The following is a 22670-nucleotide window of genomic DNA, read 5'->3' on the forward strand; positions in this document are numbered from 1 at the left end:
GAATAACTGTTTGGCAACTATGTGAAACAGGGTGCTGGACTAGATGAACCCAGCAGTGCTCTTATGTTCTAACTATTGGTGCAAATTTCTTCCACCCAACAACAGCACCTTTCTAATAAAGCTAAGAAATTCACTGGCAAAGGAGTTACAAACATTTGAAGAGGAGTAACAGCTTGTGGTGGTTAGATTGTTTTGTTGCTTCTTTATACCATATTTTCAGGATTATGCTGAACATCACAGAATCAACTGTCTTTTCTCCTTTAGGGTTTCTGTTCCTTGCAGGCTGTTTTTCCCTTTTTAAGCCATGAATTCCCTTAAGCCATCTGGTGGATTTCCACAGTAACTGCATTGCAGTTGTGTGCCAGTTTATGTACACTTCCAGTGAGATCAGTGTTTGTGACTGTGTTGGTTCCACAGCATTGAATATGGGGAATAAGTGGGAGAGGACACAATCCAGTCTGTGAGACTTCTGAGAGCATACATTTCTGCAGCACAGTAAATTGAAATGGGGCCGGGGGAATCATCCCTTTTGGAGTCAATACTGTTTAAAGGGTGGTGCATAAAGTCTGGTCTAGGCACGGAACAGAATGAGGTGGAGAAGAGGAAGAAGAATGCTGAGGTGATAAAATGGATGTGCCATTTCAGAGGACTAGGCTGAAGTTACTCCCCCCCCAACAAGATTGTCTCACATTAATCTCTGTAAATGGAAAAGTTGCATAATATGTGATGAGCTAAGCTAGAACCTTTGTTCCTGATATTTATTTACATAGGGTTATTACATGGGGGGGGGCAGTGTTGTTACCTCCCTTTCTGCAGCCCAGCATAGTATATCGCATTCTACCATTTCTGCACATCAGGCCTAAGAAGCGCAACCTATGCAATTTGTTGATGTTTTGAGTGCATACCTTAAATCAGTACGTGATGATCTCAAAGCCAGTTTGGTGTAGTGGTTAAGAGCGGTGGGACTCTTATCTGGAGAACTGGGTTTGATTCTCCACTCCTCCACTTGAAGCCAGCTGAGTCAGTCACAGCTCTCTGGAGCTCTCTCAGCCCCACCCACCTCACAGGATGATTGTTGTGGGAATAACAACATACTTTGTGAACTGCTCTGAGTAGGCGTTAACTTGTCCTGAAGGGCAGTATATAAATTGAATGTTGTTGTTAAATATCAGTTATTTCCTGGGTAGCCCAGGACTGTGTTCTTCATCCTTTCCAGACTCGGGACCCATTGAGTCAGCTGAGCTGCAACCATGTGACAGGAAGTCATGTGATAGCTGAGCTGAGTCAAGTGATAGGAAGAGGGGCCACCCCCCCTCCATTTCAATTTTCTGTGTTACAAAAACATACACTTACAGAAGTCTAATAGATTGGATTATTGGTTGAAGCTAACCATGTCCTGTTTGTTTTGTTGGTCAGGATGTACTCTAAACTGCTCCGCTGTTTATTTAAGAAACAGCAGCATAAGGTGTAAAATGCATCATTATGGCTTCACCAAGGTCTCAATCAAAACTGAGCAGTAGGCCAAGAGAGTAAGGGACAGGAAACACAAGCATGATCACCAGGAAATACATCATAGGAACATGCCTTGGGTCAGAGCCTTGGAGGAATCCTCTATTAGGTTACCTTGCCTCTCCATTCTGCTGCTTCTCTGTATATGCAAAGAAGGGCAGGAGGCATGGCATACTTGCTCACTACATTAGCAGCATGAACCTTCCAAAAAGCAGCAAAAAATGGGAACTTGATAAAGGCTTGTGAGTCACCTGAGGGACCAACCCATGGGTTGAAGACCACTGACCAAGGGTGAGATCTCTTATCAAGCTCATGGACATGTTGTATGTTGATCTGAATTTACTGGAGGGTGGATGGAATACTCCAAGGAAATAATATGGGGAAAATTCACCTTGACAAGTTATTTGAGGGAAAGAGGCCTGGGTTGATACCATGATTTGTGTGCTAAGCTCAAGATAAACTCTCTAAACTACAACAAGTTACTGTTCATTATTGACAAAGAGATGCTATTTGTTACAGATGGTGTTGATTTTCTTTGTGCTTCATAATCACACAGGAAAGTTAATCAACCAAAAGAAGACAGAATCAGAGCGTGAATGGGATGAAGTATGTAGAAAGTTGGCCTAGGAGAGACCTGGGTACAAACCCTTACTCAGTAATGAAGCTCACTAGCAGGGTAATCCTAAATAGAGTTACACCGTTCTAAACCTGCTGACTTCAACGGATTAGGAAGGATGTAACTTTGTTTTGAATTACTCTCTAGGTGACATTGGGCCAGTTACTCTCTCTTAACCTAACCTGCTAAATAAGTTGTTAGATGAAATAGAGAAGGAGTTCCTTGACCACACTACCCTCCTTGGAGGAAAGGACACATAAAAATGTAATAGTGGACTCTTAAGTTAGACTGCTTCACTATTTATTTAAGCAGCAGCAGCTGAAGATGTAAAACACTAAAGCACCATGAAATAAATTATGTGCCTTTGGGGTAGCTACATCTTATTATTAGAATCCAGCCGTGTTTGAGCAGAATTGCTACTGATCAAGGAGACATTCCGACCCTAAAAGAGGTTTTCTCCATTTCGCTAGTATTCTATTTTTTATTATTAATCTGTATGTACACCATTTTAAAAATTTAAAATGATTTCTAATTTTTTCAGCCTATGTACATTCAAGTAAGTATTACTGAATTGAGGGGTTCTTGCTCCCGAGTAAGTATGCATAGCAAGCAGCTTATAATGTATCCTCACTAAACCCTTTTGTGGGTTTTTCTATGTCACTCACAGGTTATACTAAGGCTAATAGATGGTGGTAATAACTTACCCAAACATGCCCAATTAATCTTAAGCCTGAGTCTTCTATCCTCGTATCCTGCTGGCTCAATTCATGACTTCTGTTCATTGTGGAGAAGAGGAAGGACTTGTGTTAAAACACAGAAAGCATTATCAACCTATGAAACTAGGCATTTTGTCTTAGATTACATGGACCAGTGCAAGCATGCTGACTTAATTTCTGTTGAAACCTTTTTCCATTGGATTACTAACGGACATATACCTTAATTTACAGCAAATTACACTATCTCTAATGGGGGAGGGGGAACTACTGAAGGTATTTTTTCCTTCACTCAAAGATGCTCAACAATTTCTAATGAGGATTATGGAGAAAGTATAAAAAGGAGGCACCGATTAATGTTCCCCTTTTACCTTCCAGGAATTATCATGTATGTTTCCACCATCTAATCTTTAATTCCCTCCTCTTTTGGCTTCTGTTGCTGCTTTCTACTGTGATTATCTCCAAGATTATAACTAACATGGCAAGTCAAAGCATGAAAATGTTATTGCACTCCTAGATTTAATTGCAAGCAATATACTCTAATCATTTGATCAGCCATCCCTGGCATTTAGTGATCTGTTCTCTTTTCATTTACCTTTTCAATTTCCTTTTTTATTTGTACAATCCTATAAGGATTATGTAGGAAAGAGCTGGAACAAGGGTTACTGGATGTTCACTAGACAGTCAAATGTTGTGCTGGCTGTAATAGTCTACAGCTTTATAAGGGGTTGGAGGAAACGGTGAAGAATTGCCTTCTCATTCTTACTATGTCTTACTAGTCAAGGTGCAACATAGCTTCTATCAAAACCAGGTCCAAAGTGGAGTTCACTAGGGCTTTACAAAACTTTGATAGCCAAAAAAGGTGGAAGGGAGGGAAAAAACCTTCTACACATACAAGTGCCACAGCCAATGCCAACCCTGCCCTCCAAATCAGTACCAAAATTTTCAATAAAACTCCAAGAATTAAATCTGTATGATTAAAACAGTATCACTCTAGTTCCATAATACAAGTAACTTGCCCATGTGGACATGTTATACATTTACAGGCAGCTTTAAAATTACCAGGTAGCGTTACAATCATCACCATACACATGTAACCAAATGTGCTTTGGCCATGAGGTCTTCCTCAGTGGTTTTTGTTTTATACACACTATATGTTATAAGATGCCTGACCAAGCTCTAAATAAACACAAAAAAGATGTAGATACTCATGGAGTGAGTAGGTCCCGCTTCCCCATTCAAATACAACAGGACTACCAAAGACATATTAAAGTAGATGATAATTTTTCTGTAGTCCAGATGTCTAAAATCTCTATAAACCAGATCAGGATAAAGCATCTCAAGACTCAAGTATATAGCCCTAAGGAATCCAGATGTATCAAACTTCTACGCTAGGGGGAAATATATAGAGAGAATAAAAGTGATGTGGTTTTAATCATATTGCTTTAATTTTTGAAATATTTTGGTACTTATTTGGGAGAGTTGTTTGTTGGCATTGGTCTTGGCACTTGTATGTAAAAGTTTTTATTATTTCAACCATTTTGGTTATCCAGTTCTTTTTCTGTTGAAGCACATCTCTTTTCTGTTTTCTTCACTTTACAAGACTTCCTCATGAAGGGCACAAACTGGCCTTCAAGCCCACAGAGGATACTGAATTTGACATCTCCCAAGAAGCCCCATGGGTCTAGACAAGGATTTTGGCCATCATGACATGGAACCCAGCCCCTGTACTGTAGTAAATAAGGTACTCAAAAGGTTTCTACTGCTGGCCTCCGCTCTAGCCACCCCCTAGTTCCCCAGCACATTGCCACTCATAGGCCAGCTCAAAGGTAGTTCAGAAAAGTACGTATAACAATCCATAAGCTACCTCTTTCAGAAGCTGACTCGCCTTGCCAGTGCATGGCAAGGGTTGTCAATTGCCTGAAGGAAAAAAATGTCCTGTCCCTTTAATAGAAGCTTGCCCATTCCCCCCATTGGGAGTGGGGATCCCCCGCTCCTAGCATCTGCTCCCTGCCACCTCTCACCAGGCCAGTAGAGGGAAGAAAGATGCAGAAGCACAGTGATGGGGGGAAGCGTGCTCCCAGGTGCTCCGGTCATTCCTGGCGCAACATGGAGTGCTCCAGGGTAAGTACCCCCTGCCAAGTCCCTCCACAGACTAGATGGTCTGTAAGATCCCTTCCAACTCTATGATTCTCACTCCTGTCCCTTAGTTTTGCCCACCAGGGACCTGGCAACCCTAGGTTGATGGGATGTTATCACCAGGTGATGTTACTTACTTCCATGCCATGAAAATCTTCAGCTGCCCATTTCCACACATTAAACCTCTATGAAAAGGACAGGACATTTTTCTTTAAGCCTGTTGGCAAATCTGCCTGGAACACTAACCAGAATCTTTTGCTCAGTGGAGCAATGATGTAGAAAAAGTTCCCTGAAGTCCGAAAAACATTTTTGTGGTTTTAGCTGGATTCATGTAAAGTGCTTGAGACTGGAGAATGTGGTACACCAACCTACTATGGAATTAAGATTGAAACAGTCCATTGTATGAGTGTGTGTAGATTTGGCTTTCGTCTTTGCCCTTTCCAGCCAGGGAATGGCTCCTCCTTCCATCCACCTACCAACATACTTGCTGCTGCAACAGCAGGCAAGGAGAGAATATTGAGCTATGTAGGTTCCAAAATGGCATCCAACCACAGTAAAGATGCCACCACACGTGCTGTGGAAATTAAATTGTGCAGTGCAAAGCTCCTTAGCACTTGGAACGCTGCTCAAGCAGCCAGCACAATGGGATTTCTGAATTTTTGCTATTGGATTGGAGGAGAGGAAACTATTTTTTTATTTTTATTTTTTTTTAAAAAAAAAACACTTAATTTGGTGAGTTTAGGAGGGACAGGGTGAGATTTGCCCATCACTACCACTAAAATGCTTCACTCCACGCCTTCAATCCAGGACTTGATTTGTTATTTTAAACTATGCCTATACTAGGGTTCAAAATCAAAAAGACTCCAGTAGCACCTTTAAGACTAACCAACTTTATTGTAGCATAAGCTTTTGAGAATCACAGTTCCCTCCGTCAGATGCATAGAGGGCAAGAAGGAACTGGTCAGATATATAGGTGGAGAGGGGAGGGAGGAGTAGATGCAAACAGTAGCTTCTGATATGGAGATCCGTTTGCTTCTGTTAAGGAAGTCAGTTACTTCTGATAATGAGATAACCATTCATAGTCTCTATCCAACTAGGATTGCCAACTCCAGCTTGGGAAATTCATGTAGATTTCAGGGCAGAACCTGAGGAGGATGAAATTTGGGGAGGGAGCTCAGCAGGGATGTGATGCCATGGAGTCCATCCTCTGAAGCTGCCATTTTCTCCAGAAAAGAGCCCAGTAGCACCTTTAAGACTAACCAACTTTACTGTAGCATAAGCTTTCAAGAACCACAGTTCTCTTCGTCAGATGCATCTGTGGTTCTTGCAAGCTTATGCTACTAAAGGTGCTACTGGACTTTTTTCTGTTTTGCTACTACAGACTAACACGGCTAACTCCTCTGGATCTATTTTCTCCAGAGGAACTGACCTTTGTAGTCTGAAGGGCCATTGTAATTCCAGGAGAACTCCAGGCTACACCTGGAGGTGGGCCAACTAGTCTGTACCCTTTTTCTTTCCATTATTTCCCCTTGTATTCTTTTGTTCATCATCCTATAAGGTATGCAGGCCCCCAGGTGAGGAGAGCTAGATGAACAGGAAATACTTTAGCATTAGTTTATAAAATATGATCCATCTCTGTAAACAAAACAATTAAATAATGAGTGTCAATTATGAGAAAAGACAAATACTTAAATTAACCCAATAATTTTGATTCCCAACCCCAATCAGTTTTGATTAACGATGACATCAAATCTCCTGCACTAGCTGTAGCATCTGACGGATGCGTTAATAGCTAGCTTCTGTACAAAAGCTGTTGTTGTTTTCAGCCCATTCATTTCTCTTTGCCCTCCATGTCTTCCCACCAAAGCACATGGCAAAGAACTCAAAGATGATCATAAGGTGAACTGGCTGCTACACAGTGAATGAGTTCGAAAGCAAGTACATGTAAAGTGGCACAAAAAAAAACTGGAGCAAAAAAATCTGACTTCACACATATGTAAGTAGAATCTTAGTAATAACTGACCAGGAAAGAGATCTTAAAATTGCAGTGGATAGCTTGATGAAAATGATCACTCATTGTGCAGCACTGATGAAAAAGGCAAATTCTATGCTAGGAATTATCAGGAAAGGGATTGAAACTAAAACAGCCAATATTATAGTACCCTGTGTAGATATAAGCTGTGGCTGCTTTTGGTAGATCTGTGTAGATCTATGGTATGACTGCATACATTTCTGGTCATCCCATCCCAAATGAGGATATTAGAACTGCTAAATTTCCTGCCCAACATCTTTCCTTATCCTGCTGCCTACTCCTAGCCTCTGTCATTTGACCTGCCCCTCTTAAGGATTAGATTCAAGCAGGTCAGCCAACAGCAGCAAAGACCCACATGCCTGCATTTCTGTGACATTGGATAGCCCAGGTGAGCCTGATCTTGTCAGATCTGAGAAGCTAAGTAGGGTCAGCCTTGGATGGGAGACCTCCAATGAAGACCAGGGTTGCTGAGGCAGGCAACGGCAAACCACCTCTGTTAGTCTCATGCCATGAAAACCCTACCAGGGGTTGCCATAAGTCAACTCTGACTTGAGTGCACTCACCACCACCACCAGAGCAGTTCAGCCAATAGTTGCCAGCAAAATCTCCATCCCCACAAAATCTTTGTTCATTACAATACTGACAAAAAGAATATTCCATGCTATCTAGTTTTGCCAATTTATTCATACTTTACAATCCAGTCACAATTTTTTTTTCAAAAATAATGTAAATGCACTACTTTGGCAGCTGCTAATGTGATTGAGAATGAAAATTATAATGGCATACTGCTACAGGGAAAAATCTAATTTTAAAGAGAAGCTGTCAAAGTTTAGAGTAATCTAGTCTTAATTAATCCATTTAGAATTTGACTCTGGTGTCTGAGCTTAACTTTAATTACTCAGAAGTCTGATGATGGCTCACAAGGGGACAACCTCAAGGAAAGAGTTGGGGGTTGTTTCCAATGCAGAATGTCCAAAAGTGCTGCCCCAATATAACTTGTTAGTAGCATCCTTTTAAAGCTAATATTATTTCAAGCTTTGGTTATAAAGCTTTCTCCTCAATTGAGAGTAATACATTCTTTTAGCTTTAACTTAAGCAAAAAGCCTCCCCCCCGCATCAAATCTTCTTGTCTCTTTGTTTTATCAACTTGATTAGCCTTTTTTCAGTTCCGCAGAAGAACTCTACGAAGCTCAAAAGTTTGTTTTTGTTCACGCCCCTCCCCAGAAATATGCTCAAGAAGAAATAACATGTTCCTTCTTAAAACTTTACCTTCTACTTTTTCAGAGGGGGAAATCCTCAGGGCAATTTAGACAACCACTCCTAGTGAGAGACAATGTGTTGTTGCAGGACTTGAATGTGGGAGACCTGGGTTCAAATTCCTGTTCTGCCTTACAGGGTGAGTTTGGGCTGATCACTTTTTCTCAGCCTACCATACCTTACAGGATTTTTGTGAAAATAAAATGAGGGAAGGATAACTATGAACTCTCTGGGCTCTTTGGATGAAGGGTGGGATTAAAGTGTACTAGATAATAGTAAATTTGATGGGCAATAGGAAAGAAGAAAGGGCTACCTAGAAAAAAGACTGAGGTTCATACATACAGATGAGAGGGAGAGGGTTCCTCAGGTATACAAGAAAATATTAATTTGCAATTAAACAAAGAAAAAGAAAGCAAATCCCCAAAGGGCTTTAGGAGGAATAAGCAGGCTATTGCTCTCAGGTATGCTTCTCCAGACACAATTTCCACCACCAGTACTCCAACACTCACCAGTACCTAACACACGAAACTGCATTATACAGAACATAGGTCTATAAACCATACCACCCTCCAGAGCAGCTGCTGTAAAGAGTTGTGTCTGTGCAAAGCGTCACTGATTAATCGGCAAATATGGCTGACAAACCAAATATGGCTGAAATTGAGACATTTGATAAGTCTAAGTCGGAGAAGACAGAAATGCAAGATAAAAACCCACTGCCTTCAAAAGAAACAATTGAACAGGAGAAGCAAGCGGGTGAATCGTAATGAAATCAGCCCTTCCAAATGATGTACTGTACATTCCACAAGCATTGCCTTCTTATTTTACTTCTTTTAGCTGTTTTAAATTGGTAAGATGCAAAAAGGTTGGATAAAGCTTAAATGACTGTACTTCCCCTTTCACATCCATAAAAAGAGAAAAGAATAGAGAGAGAACTACTGATGCTGCACGAGGGCGCTGCCCTTTCCATCTGCCTGTCCAGGTTTGGTCCTGGTGGCGCGAAAGAGCTTGCATGTTTCCTGAAAGAAGATCCTGGGTGGGACTACAGTAATCTAGTAACAACACACGAATATACGCAAAGCTGTATCAGCGTCCTGCGAGCTGTAAAATGCAGTTAACCGAGTGCCATTTTTTTTTCAAATGATTTTAATTATTGGAATGCACAATTTTTTTAATATGCAAATAAAATATTTTAAAACCTGGGGTGGGGGAAAGGAAAAAAAAGAACATAGGTCTATAAACCTATGCCTTCTGCCTTATACAGAACATAGGCCCAGCATTGCCTACTCAGGCTGAGGATCTCAGATAATTTTTCCCGTTAACTGCTACCTGACTGTTTTCGCTAAAGATGTTTGGGATCTCAAACCTGGGACTTTCTGCATGCATTTCCCCTCCGACCAGCCCAATGACTCTGACTCAGAGTGCTCAGAGGAAAAGCCTGAGGAGGCAAGGCCAGGGAACCAGGAGGGCCAGGTAGGGCCTGACGCCGCAGAGTAGGGTTGCCAGTCCCCTGCTGGGTGCAGAAGATCCCCCACTCCCATTCTCTGCCCCTACTTACCTGGCCTGCAGAAGAAAAGGCAGGGGAAAGTGCTTCCCGGAATATGCTCCTGGGCAAAGTGGCATGCTTCTGCATGCCACAGTAGACCAATTTTGGCCCCAAAGTGCCAGGTTTTCCATCTCCCACCTGGAGGGTAAGGGGACCTGGCAACCCTACTGCAAAGGTACCCACTGACCTCTAAGAGAGCCATGAGGCCTCTGCCAGGCAAGATGTAAGCCCAGGCCCATAGCACCTCAAGACCCACTCCCATGTCACAACAGCAGTGATGGAAGCCCAGACCAAGGAGACAATGTGCTAGACTGGCTGCGTGCAATCTCATCATGAATCCAGGTCAGGGCTCTGAGAGTAATACTTCCTTGCAGGAGCCTGGCAGAGCACAGTGTAGCCGCAAGAGCACCAGCATTTGCCGGCAGAGCAGTTGAGTCCAGTTTAGGGTTGCCAAACTACAGGTAGCGGGATCTCCCAGGATGGCAACTGATCCCCAGACAACAGAGATCAGTTCCTCTGGAAAAAAATGGCAACTTTAGAATGCGGGTTCTATGGCATTATACCCCACAGAGGCCCCTACCCAAACCCTGCCCCACCAGGCTCCTCCACCAAAATCCCCAGGAATTTCCCAAGCTAGTGCTGTCAACCCTAGCCCAATTACCTCACCCAATTACTTAAGATGAGGTCTGGGAGCTCTGCCTTGCTGTATCAACTGGTCCACTAGGCACAAGCCCTGTGCTCCAGACTCCTTGTATCCAGTCTTTTGTCTCCAGCTCCAGTCAACCCTCCCAAGTCTCTTTAGCTAGGCCTGAGGCCCTACTTCAGGGGACACTTGACCAGGCCTGCTTGCAGAGCACAGAACACTGCAAGCACGGCAGATGCTCAGAGACATGGGCCCTCTGCTCTTAAAGTGGTTCATACAAAGAGTTGTCATTGATGAACATAAATCCAAATACAGTAACCCGTATTGCAGTTTAGAACCAAATAGTAGGAAAGAGGACATTGTGTCACACGCCTTCTCAGGGCTCCAAAGAGCTAAGGGACAAAATTCCGCTCAACAAAAACAAATATACATCAAAGTCTTATTTAAGCCTTCCCAGGGGATGGAAAACTACAGTCAAGGGGCCTTTAGCCAATGACAGAAAGAGTTAAAGATGGCCAAGGCAATAAATATTTAAATCCTATTTTGAAACCTAACAGAAATTGTCAGGCTAGAGTGATACCACCTGTGGAAGCCAATTCGCACACTCACTATGGCAAGGTTAAACTTCCTTCAAGCAATTTTAATGCTTATACAATTTGCATATTGTTTAAACGAGGAAGGAATTGTAGACCTGGCTGTCGAGTGATAGACAAAAGATGTTTTATACCCACACACCACAGGTTTCTGACAAAGCAGAGGGAGGGTTTGGCCTATAGACAAAATGCAATTTGGTCAGGTTAGCTGGGTAAATGTTTAAAATTCAGCCAATAAAAATGGGGTTTGTCATACTGTCTCCTCCAGAAACACCTGTGAAAATGCTACCACTTGCTTGACTGCCTTGGAGACTGAACAAAAGCTGTTGTTCAGGGCTATCCAAAAATTGTTTCTTTAATAATATGCAGGCCATCACATTGTTTCAAAACCGTAGGAATGGATCCTTCCTGAAGTGAGTGACTGAGTGTCTGCCCCAACCAGGGCACCAAATCTGGCAGATTTAACTCGTCAGAATAGGGAAAGGTGAAGCATACCAGTTGGTGGGCCTAATCTCCCCTCAGACTGCACAAACTGAGAGCCAGTTTGGTGTAGTGGTTAAGAGCAGCAGGACTCTGATCTGGAGAACCGGGTTTAATTCCTCACTCCTTTACCTGAAGCTCTCTGGGTGACCTTGAGTCAGTCACAGATCTCCTATAGCTCTCTCAACCCTACCCAACTCACAAGGTGATTGTTGTGAAGATAATACTAACACACTTTGTAAACCATTCTGAGTGGGAGTTAAGTTGTCCTGAAAGGTATATAAATCGAATGTTGTTATTATTACTGTTGTTGTTGTACGAGCATGACAGAAAGAACTCTCAGTCATTTTCAGATATGTTATTTGGAACCAGCCAGAAGGCACCTTGTTTTCTCAGCTTGGCCTGGATGTTTGCTGAGAAGATTTTGATTCTGGCAAAATTCCAGGCCTAACAGAAGGTGGTCAACCTTCATAAAGATTTTGAGCTGCCTCAGATCTCATCTGACAGTAGTGTTCTAGGGAATAAAGGATGATTTAGGAGGACAGGTCAATATGTAGTGATATTTCCTGCCATGAAACACCCTATTATCTCATTTTTGAGGATGTATTTATGTAATAATTCAGTGTTATTTTGGGTGGGTGGTAGGTTAACATTCCCACACTTGCAGTTCTGAGAGAAGGAAGAACCATGGAAGCCACTCAAACAGATGTGGAGAGAGCAGCACACAAATACATTTAATGAACGAATGAATGATAATGACCCCAGGGCAACAGAATGGCATAGGCATGTGCATTCGGATATTTTTGATATGAATATATATTAAAAAAAAACATTCAGGATTTTCTGACTACCAGTAGTTGGGTCACAAAGCAATGGGAACAGATGTTAGGAGCAGCACAAGAACTATCTGCCCAGTCATGACATAGAAACATAGAGCTGGAAGGGAACCTCAGGGGTCATCCAGTCCAACCTCCTGCACAATGCAGAAAATTCATCCCCCCGCCCCCGCCCAGGGCCCCTGCTCTATGTCCAGAGGAAGGGGGCAAAAATCTCCAGGATCATTTGCGTTACCATCATTTGCGTAATTATGACACTATACTGCATCACACTGCCGTCTCATGTTCAGTGTATGATCTACTAAAACCTCTAGGTCTTTTTCACATGTACTACTGCCCAGACAAGTCTCTCCCAGCCTATAATTATACCTTTGATTTTTCCTACCTAAATGCAGGACTTTAAATTTATCTCTGCTGAAATGCATATTGTTAGTTTTAGCTCAGTTCTCCCACCTTTCAAGATCATCCTGAATTCTGATTCTGTCTTCTACTGTATTTGCATCCCCTCCCAATTTAGTATCATCTGCAAATTTAATGAGCATCCCCTCTATTCCTTCATCCAAGTAATTTATATATTGAACGACACAGGGCTCGGGACAGATCCCTGAGGCACTCTCACACAGCGTTCCCTGGCTCTCTGTATGAGCAAATGTAATAAAAAACAGGCCTGCCCTGGAGCTTGTCTCTATTTCAGGGCTTGATTTTTTTTTATTCCTGGTGGTGCTATAATCAGTAAAATCAGCAGCACAAAAATGATTTACAAACAATGGTCAGGCTATAAAGAGTCATAAATCCAGAGGAGTTAGCCATGTTAGTCTGTAGTAGCAAAATAGTAAAGAGTCTAGTAGCACCTTTAAGACTAACCAACTTTATTGTAGCATAAGCTTTTGAGAGCCGCAGCTCTCTTCGTCACATCCATCTGACAAGGAGAGCTGTGGCTCTCGAAAGCTTATGCTACAATAAAGTTGGTTTAGTCTTAAAGGTGCTACTATACTCTTTTCTATTTTGCTATAAAGAGTGGGGTTAAAATACCAAAAGAACTAGCTGAAGGCCTAGGTGAAGAGAAAAAGCCTAAAAGCCACTGAAGTAGGCACAAAAACAAACTTCAAGGGAGAGGGCATTCCCCAGCCAGGGAGCCACCAATAAGAAAGCCCTGACTGTAGTTGTCACTTATCTCACTTTTGCAGGAGACGTCACTGAGAACATGGCTTGTGATGATCATCTTAGTTACCAAGCAGGACACTACAGGAGAAGGTGGTCCTTCAGGTACTACAGTCCCAAGCTATTTAGGGCCTTAAAGGTAAGCACCAGTATTACATACTAGAAGGGGTCATTTCGTAGAAAAGGAGCTGGAGGAACTCATTAGCATAACTGATTTGCATATGCCACACCCCCTGACATCACCTATCCTGGCTGTTTTGGACCCAATCCTGGCCATTCAGGGCTGAAATTGGGCCCAAAATGGCAAAAGGGGACTGAAAATGGCTGAAAAGGGGCCCAAAATGGTCAAGATCGGGCCGCTGCTGAGTGGGAGAGTGATCCACCACCCATCAGAGGCCCGATCTGGGCTCTTTCAGCCCCAATCTAGGCTGAAACGGGACCAAAATGGCCGAGAGTCAGGTGGGTGGGGCCAGCTGACATGTGACCTCTTTGGGGAACTGCCGGAACTGCGTTCCAGTGCGTTCCCCCTCAAAATGAGCCCTGCATACTAGTCTGGACTATGGTAGATTGGTAGCAGGGGCCTCATAGAATTTGCAAGTGCCTACCATCTTCCGGAATTAGAATTCCACCCCTTCAAAACAGAAGTCTTAAATAGCCCATGCACCAAGATTAATACACAGTAGAGATGAAATAAAAGTAGGGATTCTCGAACACCCATCAATTCGGCTCATACCCTGATTTTTCGATGACCACTTTGACTATTCGTCAACCCATTAATGACTGTTCAGCAAGTTGCTTTATTGTATTCCTTCCCAACCATACAGTACAGCACGATCACCTTTTTGCACATGCACGTTCTTACGCAACCCTATTGAGTGCTACTCCCCATCCCTTCCTTGCTGCATGACTGCTCCATTCTGCAGGCAATTGTTTAAATAGGGAAATCAGTCAAAAATCATATAAATCATATATATAAATGCTGTAATCAAATCCTGTCCTTTAGCGTTCATCTCAATAGTTCCTAGTGGCTTGTCATGGCAGTTGATTGGGTTGAACAGGGAGTGTCTTTGACGTGCAATTTTGCAAAACCCCAATACAAATCTGTTTGGCAGGCGTTTGAAACTGTTTGGTGTGAACTGGTCAGATATATAGGTGGAGAGGGGAGGGAGGAGTAGATGCAAACAGTATTACTAAATGAAAGTATGGAAGAGCATTAATTTGGACATATTACATCCAAGGTAAATTGCAAGCTCAGCAAGTCATTTGAATGGAAGCCATGGTCAAAAAGGAAGAGGAGGTCATGGATGGGGAACAGAGGGCACATCGGCATAGGGAAGAGAATAAGTGTCACTGAAAAGGAGATCACTCCTGGAGTACCTTTCCATGGTCAGCAAAATGGCTTTCTTGATGCAAAAAGTGTTATTGGAGTGTTTAATTGCCAGCCGTACATAATAAATAGGATCATTATATAATTAGCAAGAAATTACAGATTCCATTAGGTGCTTAGAACAAGCCAGATGAAGTTCTGATGATTTTTTAATAGGAAAGGAAGCTTGATGCATCATTGAGGTTTCCTGCATAATGATACTGCCTCAGAGGCACGGTTCATTCATGTTCCATATACGAGAATCTGGGCAACTCCACACTATGCGACAACTAGAATTACTGCATACACGTACCCTGAAAGGGACATGAGTGATTAAAGATGCGAGTATGCATTGTCCTTGAGTTTCCTGAATAAAGGTCCAGAATATACACAGCAATCATCTTCATAGCCTACAGTGTGGAGCAGCTCTAACAATCCATTCAAATGGATTGGAAATTGACTGGGGGATGGAAAAGTACTTTTTACAAGGTACACTATAAACCTCTGGAACTCCTTGGCACAGGATGCTTCAATTGCCATTGGCATGGAAAACGTTTTAAAGGATTAAATACATTAATGGAAAAAATAACTAGAAAGAATAACTAGAAACTGTTCAGACGAAGAAGCTCCTTGAGTTCCAGATACTGGAAACAAACAGTATCTTGCCTCATTTGCAGATATTCCTCGGACATCTGGTTAGCAACTGGCTAAGGAAGTCGCACACCACCCGACTGACAGTCAGAGTTTATTCATTTATTTAGTGCATTTTTATTCTGCCCTTCTTCTATGAAGCCTCTTCTTCATGAATTGTATTTGTATCCTGCTCTTTCTCTAGAACATGAGTCATGGTGTACTCAAGGCTTTTCTCCTTAATCCAGAGAAAAACAAAACCTGCTTTTCTCTAGATCCAAAAGGAAACTTCAGGGTCACCATGGGGCGGGGAGGGGGGCGGCAAGGCTAAACTCAGAATGGAATGGGGCAGCTCACTGCAGTGTTTCATTCCCACCCACCCCTTTAGCCCTATAAAGGGCTTTTCCCTCTCATTTCTCCGCTGAACTAGACTGTAGTTTTACAGTGTGACATGCAAAGGAAGGAAAAAGTGGTGTGAAACTGGGGTTTCTGGGCCACATGAAGGCCGGATGTGATTACTATTGTATGTGCAGTGCACTTTGGCTCAGGTGAAATGAAGGAGCGGGGAGGGGTAGCTGCAGCAGTGAGCTGTGCAGGAACAGCGGTGTGTGGATGCCGTTTCAACCTGCTCTCATGCGCTTGCTGCTGCAGGGGAAGATTTTCACACCCTTCTCTGTATTGGGGATATCTGTTAGCTGTTGTAGCAAAGTTGCACATTTAGGAAAGCGTGGAAGTTGCATGTGGTGAAACACTTTCCAAGACAGTATATTGCAACAGATAATACTTACTTTTTATTGAAGCTGATTCACATTCATGTGCATTCTTGCAGTAGCAGAAGAAAACATAAAAACCTAATCAAGATAAGACTATTCCCTATTAAAAGTGGCCAACTATTCCAGCTGTACGTGAGTGGGTGTATGGGTGTTCCTCTTGGCTTCTTCCTTCTTGCAAGACCAGCAGGAGGGAGAGAAAGAACAAAGAGCACAGAAAGAGGAGGAGTCAGAGAAAAGCTTCCAGATCAGACAAAGAAAGGCATTACACAAATACAGTCTGCTTCGAATGTAGAAGTAAAAAATCACCCCAGTGTCCAGGCACACTGAACCACTTCTGTTCCAACAGTCTGGACACAGCCTTCTCCTCTATGTAGGTGGACATTCAGCCATTACATAACACCAAAGAGATCTTATTAAGGCTCAACATAAGCAGTATATTGCCTGCCATTCACCTTTTTTTTGTGTCTCAAACTGTTGAAAGGACTAGTAGAAATCCAAGAAGACAGGAAGGAGGCCTTTCAGTGGGACCATAATATATGCGCATATGAAGAATGGGCAACCAACCCTGAGGAGACTCCGCTGACAGAAGGCACTTGAGGTCACGGAAGAGCAGATGTCACCTCAGCTGGAGACAGGGAGAGAAATTCAAATGAACAAACTTTGATGAACACAGCAATTTTTCACCTACCATCAGTCCTGGCACCTCTCTTCCAGTGACAAAATAAAGAAGCCAAAGGGGGGAGGGGGAGATGTGTCACTTACAGGTTTGTCCGTTCTCCTTTTGAGCAGAGATAATCAGCCTAGGTGTTAGCTTTTCACAAAAAAAAAAGGCTACAAAGAATTTTATCTGTGATCAGCATTCTGGCTTTGCGGTAATGAAAAGATTTGCATAACAAATGCTTCATTGGTTGCTCTTGTTCAGGTTGAAATAATTCATTTCCCCAGCTAAATAAATCTACCTACAAGTCATGGGGGGGTGGGGGCAGGATTTGCCTCATTCCCCCTCCCCCTCCCATTCTATTTAACTAGGGTTTGTTTACGTTCTCCTGGTTCTCCATGGTTTGCAATAGCTTCCTATGTACTTCAATACTAGTTTAGTGTAGTGGTTAAAAGTGCGGGACTCTAATTGGGATGAACCGGGTTTGATTCCCCACTCCTCCACTTGAAGCCAGCTGGGTGACCATGGGTCAGCCACAGCTCTCTGGAGCTCTCTCAGCCCCACCTACTTCACAGGGTGATTTGTTGTGGGGATAATAATAGCATACTTTGAAAACCGCACTGCGTGGGAGGTAAGTTGTCCTGAAGGGCGGTATATAATTCTGAATTGGGGAATTCCTGGAGATTTTGGAGTGGTATATGGAGGGGTGGGGTTTGGAGAAGAGGAGGGAGCACAGAGACCACCCTGAAAAGCAGCTGTTTTATTATTTTTATTTTATTTATATTCTGCTTTCCCTGGAAGCGGGCCCAGAGTGGATCACAGGCAGTAATAAATACAATAAAAATAGATAGCATAAATTAGCTTAAAACTTGCCTACTTCACAGGGTTGTTGTGTAGATAAAATGGAGGAGAGCCACTAACACCACCCTGACCTCCTCAGAGGAAGGTGGGTGTTATACTAAACAAGAAAACGAATGAAATTTGCCTTGCACAGTAGAGTTGCTGGCTCAGTTTCTTGTTGGATTCCTTTTGTGGAAAAAGATGTATTTGCTCCAAAGAGGGGAAGTTTTAACTTGGATCCGGGCACAAAAATATCAAATCATAGTCCTGTACACAAGAAAGAAAAAAGCAGCACTGGAGTGTAAGTGTGCTTCAAAACTTAGTGCACCGAGTACGTCAAATATGTTAAAAGTCACCCAATGCTTTGAAGATTTTCCATCTGGATTTTCATGAACATCAGCTACAGCATGGATATTTGCAGTAGACCCCCAAAGTACCCCCCCCATTAGTTTTTGCACATTAATTAGCTGTTTTGGCACAAGCATAATTTCCCAACCTTCTCCACTAACCTCACAATCAAAAAAGGAGATGAAAGTCCCATTGCACGCAAATGAAAAAGTAACAGAATCACCCATGCGAACATTAATAAGGCAATGCTACTACTTCTATCCAAGAGAGGAAATTAAAACATTATTCCCATTCTTTTCTAGCTCATTGTGCTGGAACAGCCCCTATATTAATTGGGTCTGCAGTGTCAAAAGCAGACGTGATTCCTTCTTGACAGGCAAATCCTACAATGGAACATGATATATGAAATGGGGGGGGGCACTTTCTTCTTGGATTTAAAGTTTGTATGCATTCAGTTTTCTATTTCAGGGAGAAATGCTCTTAATTAGGTTGTGAAATATACTTTTCATTTAGCCTTAGTTTCTGACAAAATATATGAGAAGCCGCATCCAAAATAATTCAGCATGCAAAACAATACTCGTATGTTCTCTGTTTGGATCTTGGTTACTGATCTTGTTTTCCTTCACAAGGCTCTTCAGTTTCTCATGGGACCGGAAGGCATAGGGTTGGAGCAAGCCTGCTACATGGTCTGTTTCACTACACAAGCTTAAGAAAGTGGCCAGGTGAGACGTTTCCTGGGACCCACTGTTCCCACTTAGCAAAGAGTTTTCACAAAGATCAGATGTAGTATGTGAGAATTCTCAGTTTGCACCTGCTGAGCAACCCCCCACCCCAAATCCTGGATCAGGTATAGCTATTTTCTTGTGTAAATGCACTGGAGCTTTAGGGTGTTTTTGTGGTCTGCTTTTATGAATTTACATATTTGGTAGGGAGGAGGGTTATCACATACAAAGCTCTTCATGGCCTTGGTCTGGCATATCTATGGGACCACCTCCCTCCCTATGTTCCCCCACAACAGCTTCACTCATCTGAACAGGGTCTCTTGCAGGTGCCACCCTTCACATGGGTGAAATCAACAGCAGCCCGTACAAGGGCTCTCTCTGTGGTGGCCCCTACCCTGTGGAATGGCTTGCCTGAGGAGGTCAGGAGAGCCCCCATTCTCCTGGCTTTCCGCAAACGATGCAAAACCAAATTATTCAAAAAGGCTTTTTACTCAGATAGGAGGGCTGTATTGTAGGGAGGGGGTCTTAGATGCTTCGCTAATGAGTTATGGACCATAGACTTCACCACTATGTTGCCTTACGTACTATCTGTTGTTTTAAATATGTGCTCCTATGAGCTATCTGTGCTTCATGTTGTCTAATGTCAGCCCTAGAATTGCTTATGTTCTGTTTCAGCATTTCTTCAACTCTGTATTGGATTCTTACTAATGCTGTGTCTTTGTAAACTTGTGTTTATTTACGCTATGGCATTGTTTATAGAAATATCCTTGAAACTGACTGTACTAATCTCATACTGTGTAATCCGCCTTTAGTCTCAGTGAGAAAGGCGGATTATAAATGACATTAACAACAACAAAATAGCATCAGTTCTACCAAAAGCAAATGGTAGCCACATGGAGCTCTCCCTCCAGCATCTCCTTCCAGTAGCTACAAAATACAGATGTTATGTCTCTTTCAGTGGCCATGTTGCCATTCCCAGCTGTTTATTCTCCAGTCCCTCTGCCCTGTTATAGGTGGTAGCCACCAACCATTTATGGTCATTTGCAAAAAGCCATTGAAGTAAATTGTATCTAGAAAGACCCATGTCAGTGCTCATTAGCAAGCAATCAAGATGAATGCAAGATTTTCATCTCTTCACTTTACACCGCACAATAAAAATTTCCTTCTATTATGGCAGTGCAGTGCTGTGGCTAGAACCTTGGACTTAGATCTGGGATGTGAGGATTCGAGCCTCACCTTGATTGTGGGATTGTTGGGTGTCTTTGGGTAAATTAGATCTGTTCTGCACCAAGTAATCTCCTCAACCACTAGTAGACATGCTCAGGTGCAGAAGGTAATGGCAGGGGTGATAGTGTTTGTGACCTAAGGAAACCAGTGGGAAAAGCCGACCCCAAATTACCAGTGTCACAAAGATTCTGCTGAAAATGGGTGTCAAAGCATCCCTGCTCTAGACACAGGGGGCATATGTATAAATGCTCATCCTGTATATTGAAGACATCAAGCTACAAGTTGTCACACCCCTCCCAAGGACTATCAGTAACCTGATCTGCACCCACCATAAGAGGCGCTCAGGAGAACAATGGCTCCTAATAGTTAGGTGGGTAGCAGGGTTGATCTGCAGTAGGACAACAGAATTTGAGTCCAGTGGCACCTTAGAGAATAAGGTTTTCAGGGTGTAAGTTTTCAAGAGTCAGAACTCCCCTTTTCAGACACCTGGCTCAAAATAGCTCCAGATGATTCATGCAAGCAAGTCCAAACGACACTCCAAATACAATGATCAAGCACTTTCTGAGGTTTGAGGGAAAGTTATTAGTAGTCTTCGGAAAGGAAGCAGCTTCATCCCATACAAAATGGTTGCCTGTGCTTGCCCTAACCACGCTCCATGTCATCAGTCAGGAGGGAAAGGCAAATGAGAGAAAGGGTGTAAATCATGGTGACTGAAGCAGATTGAGAGCTGATTTATACAGGCAGCTGAAAGCTTCCAGCTGAGCTCTAGCCTTTCAAACAGGGGATCACAGGTTTGATTGTTCTTTGGATTGTGCTAAGTGAGACCTTTTCATTGGCGCTTGGGCCCAGGGCATTATGCACATGAATCATGTACTCTGCCTGCCTCTGAGCTATGGTCACCACTACCCCGAGGAGAGTGCTTGCAGGACACTGCATGGAATTTTCTGGTTGGCAGTGGCAATGAGTCATTTCCTTCCATCTCTTCTTTCTTCCCCTCTTTGCAGAGGCAAGTGGCTCATGCAGTGATACAGCCCTGCTTATGTTGCTTGAGAGATCATGAAGATCTTCAACATCATGTCGCAATGAAGAATAACAGTCAGTTCTTTCAAAGAGACCAGATGGCATCCCAAGGTGACAGTTTAGGAGCCTTGAATGCTCCAAGAGCTTCTGGGAAAACATGTTTTTTTCCTCCTTTAATGACCCTGCTGCTAGTAAAGCTCTGCTGTTCTTTCAAAAGGACATCCCTGTGCCAAGAAAGACAAAAGAGAAAAAAAAAGTAAACCAAAGTGGTTATCAGACTCAAGGATGCTGATTCAGAATCCTCAAGGATGCTGCCAAAGTACAAAGTTCTGCATTATCAGACTGAACAACTGAATACAGAACATTTTGTGGACCAATGTGGTGCTGTGGTTAGAGAGTTGGACTTGGGCTCCATTCAAATCCCCACTGGCCATGAAGTTCAGTGGGTGACCTTGGGCCAGTCGTTAAGGATGAAATGGAGGACAGGACTAGAGAAGAACTTTGGGTGTCACCCTGAATTCTTGGGGTAAGGGTAGGAGACAAATGCATAATAGATAGTTGTCATTCAAAGAAAACCTGGAAATGTTGGAACTGTTCTGTCATTCTGATTCAAAGAATTTCCAAAGCCACAGAAGTATTGTCGAAGGCTTTCACGGCCGGAGAACGATGGTTGTTGGGGGTTTTCCGGGCTGTCTTGCCGTGGTCTTGGCATTGTAGTTCCTGACGTTTCGCCAGCAGCTGTGGCTGGCATCTTCAGAGGTGTAGCACCAAAAGACGGAGATCTCTCAGTGTCCCAGTGTGGAAAAGATGTAGGTCATTTGTATCTACTCAGGAGGGGTGGGGTTGAGCTGAGTCATTCTGTAAGAGTTTTCCAGGGTGTGGAATGCTAATGGCGGGAGGCTTCACTGTATCCTGAGGCGGTTCTTTTGCATATGGATTGGTGCTTGATGTGCTAATCTTCTCTGCAGGGCTATTGTCGGGTGTGGAGTGTTTTGTTGGCCTGGTGTTTTTCAGAACTGGAGCCCATGCTCTGTTCATTCTTAAGGTTTCTTCTTTCCTGTTGAAGTTTTGCTTATGCTTGTGAATTTCAATGGCTTCCCTGTGCAGTCTGACAAAGTAGTTGGAAGTGTTGTCCAGTATTTTGGTGTCCTGGAATAAGATACTGTGCCCTGTTTGAGTTAGGCTATGTTCAGCCACTGCTGATTTTTCAGGCTGTCCAAGTCTGCAGTGTCTTTCATGTTCTTTTATTCTTGTCTGGATGCTACGCTTTGTGGTCCCGATGTAAACTTGTCCACAGCTGCAGGGTATACGGTATACTCCTGCAGAGGTGAGGGGATCTCTGCTGTCTTTTGCTGATCGTAGCATCTGTTGTATTTTTCGGGTGGGTCTGAATACTGCTTGAAGGTTATGCTTTTTCATAAGCTTTCCCATCTGATCAGTAATTCCTTTGATATATGGCAAAAACACTTTTCCTGTGGGAGACTGTTTTTCTTTGGTTGTTTGATTCATCCTGGGTTTGATTGCTCTTCGGATTTCATTTCTGGAGTAGCCATTTGCCTGAAGT

At 42.9% G+C, this 22670-nt stretch overlaps 1 protein-coding gene and 1 long non-coding RNA gene across 2 annotated transcripts in view; both read left to right on the plus strand.

The window, feature by feature from the left end:
* Nucleotides 1-21823, plus strand: part of LOC129335593 (uncharacterized) — a 38746-nt gene extending 16923 nt beyond the window's left edge. The window contains exons 2-4 of the long non-coding RNA XR_008597627.1: nt 13549-13661; nt 18767-18859; nt 21091-21823. This is a non-coding gene — a long non-coding RNA (uncharacterized LOC129335593). The remainder of the gene's footprint in view (nt 1-13548; nt 13662-18766; nt 18860-21090) is intronic.
* On the plus strand, nt 8896-9107 carry LOC129335588 (thymosin beta-4-like). Its single transcript, XM_054988257.1, has one exon. The coding sequence runs from the start codon at nt 8896-8898 to the stop codon at nt 9028-9030; it is 135 nt and encodes a 44-aa protein (XP_054844232.1). The 3' UTR covers nt 9031-9107.
* Nucleotides 21824-22670: the final 847 nt, after the last annotated feature.

This window comes from Eublepharis macularius, chromosome 1, assembly GCF_028583425.1.
Source record: "Eublepharis macularius isolate TG4126 chromosome 1, MPM_Emac_v1.0, whole genome shotgun sequence".
In the NCBI taxonomy this organism is placed as follows: domain Eukaryota; kingdom Metazoa; phylum Chordata; class Lepidosauria; order Squamata; family Eublepharidae; genus Eublepharis; species Eublepharis macularius.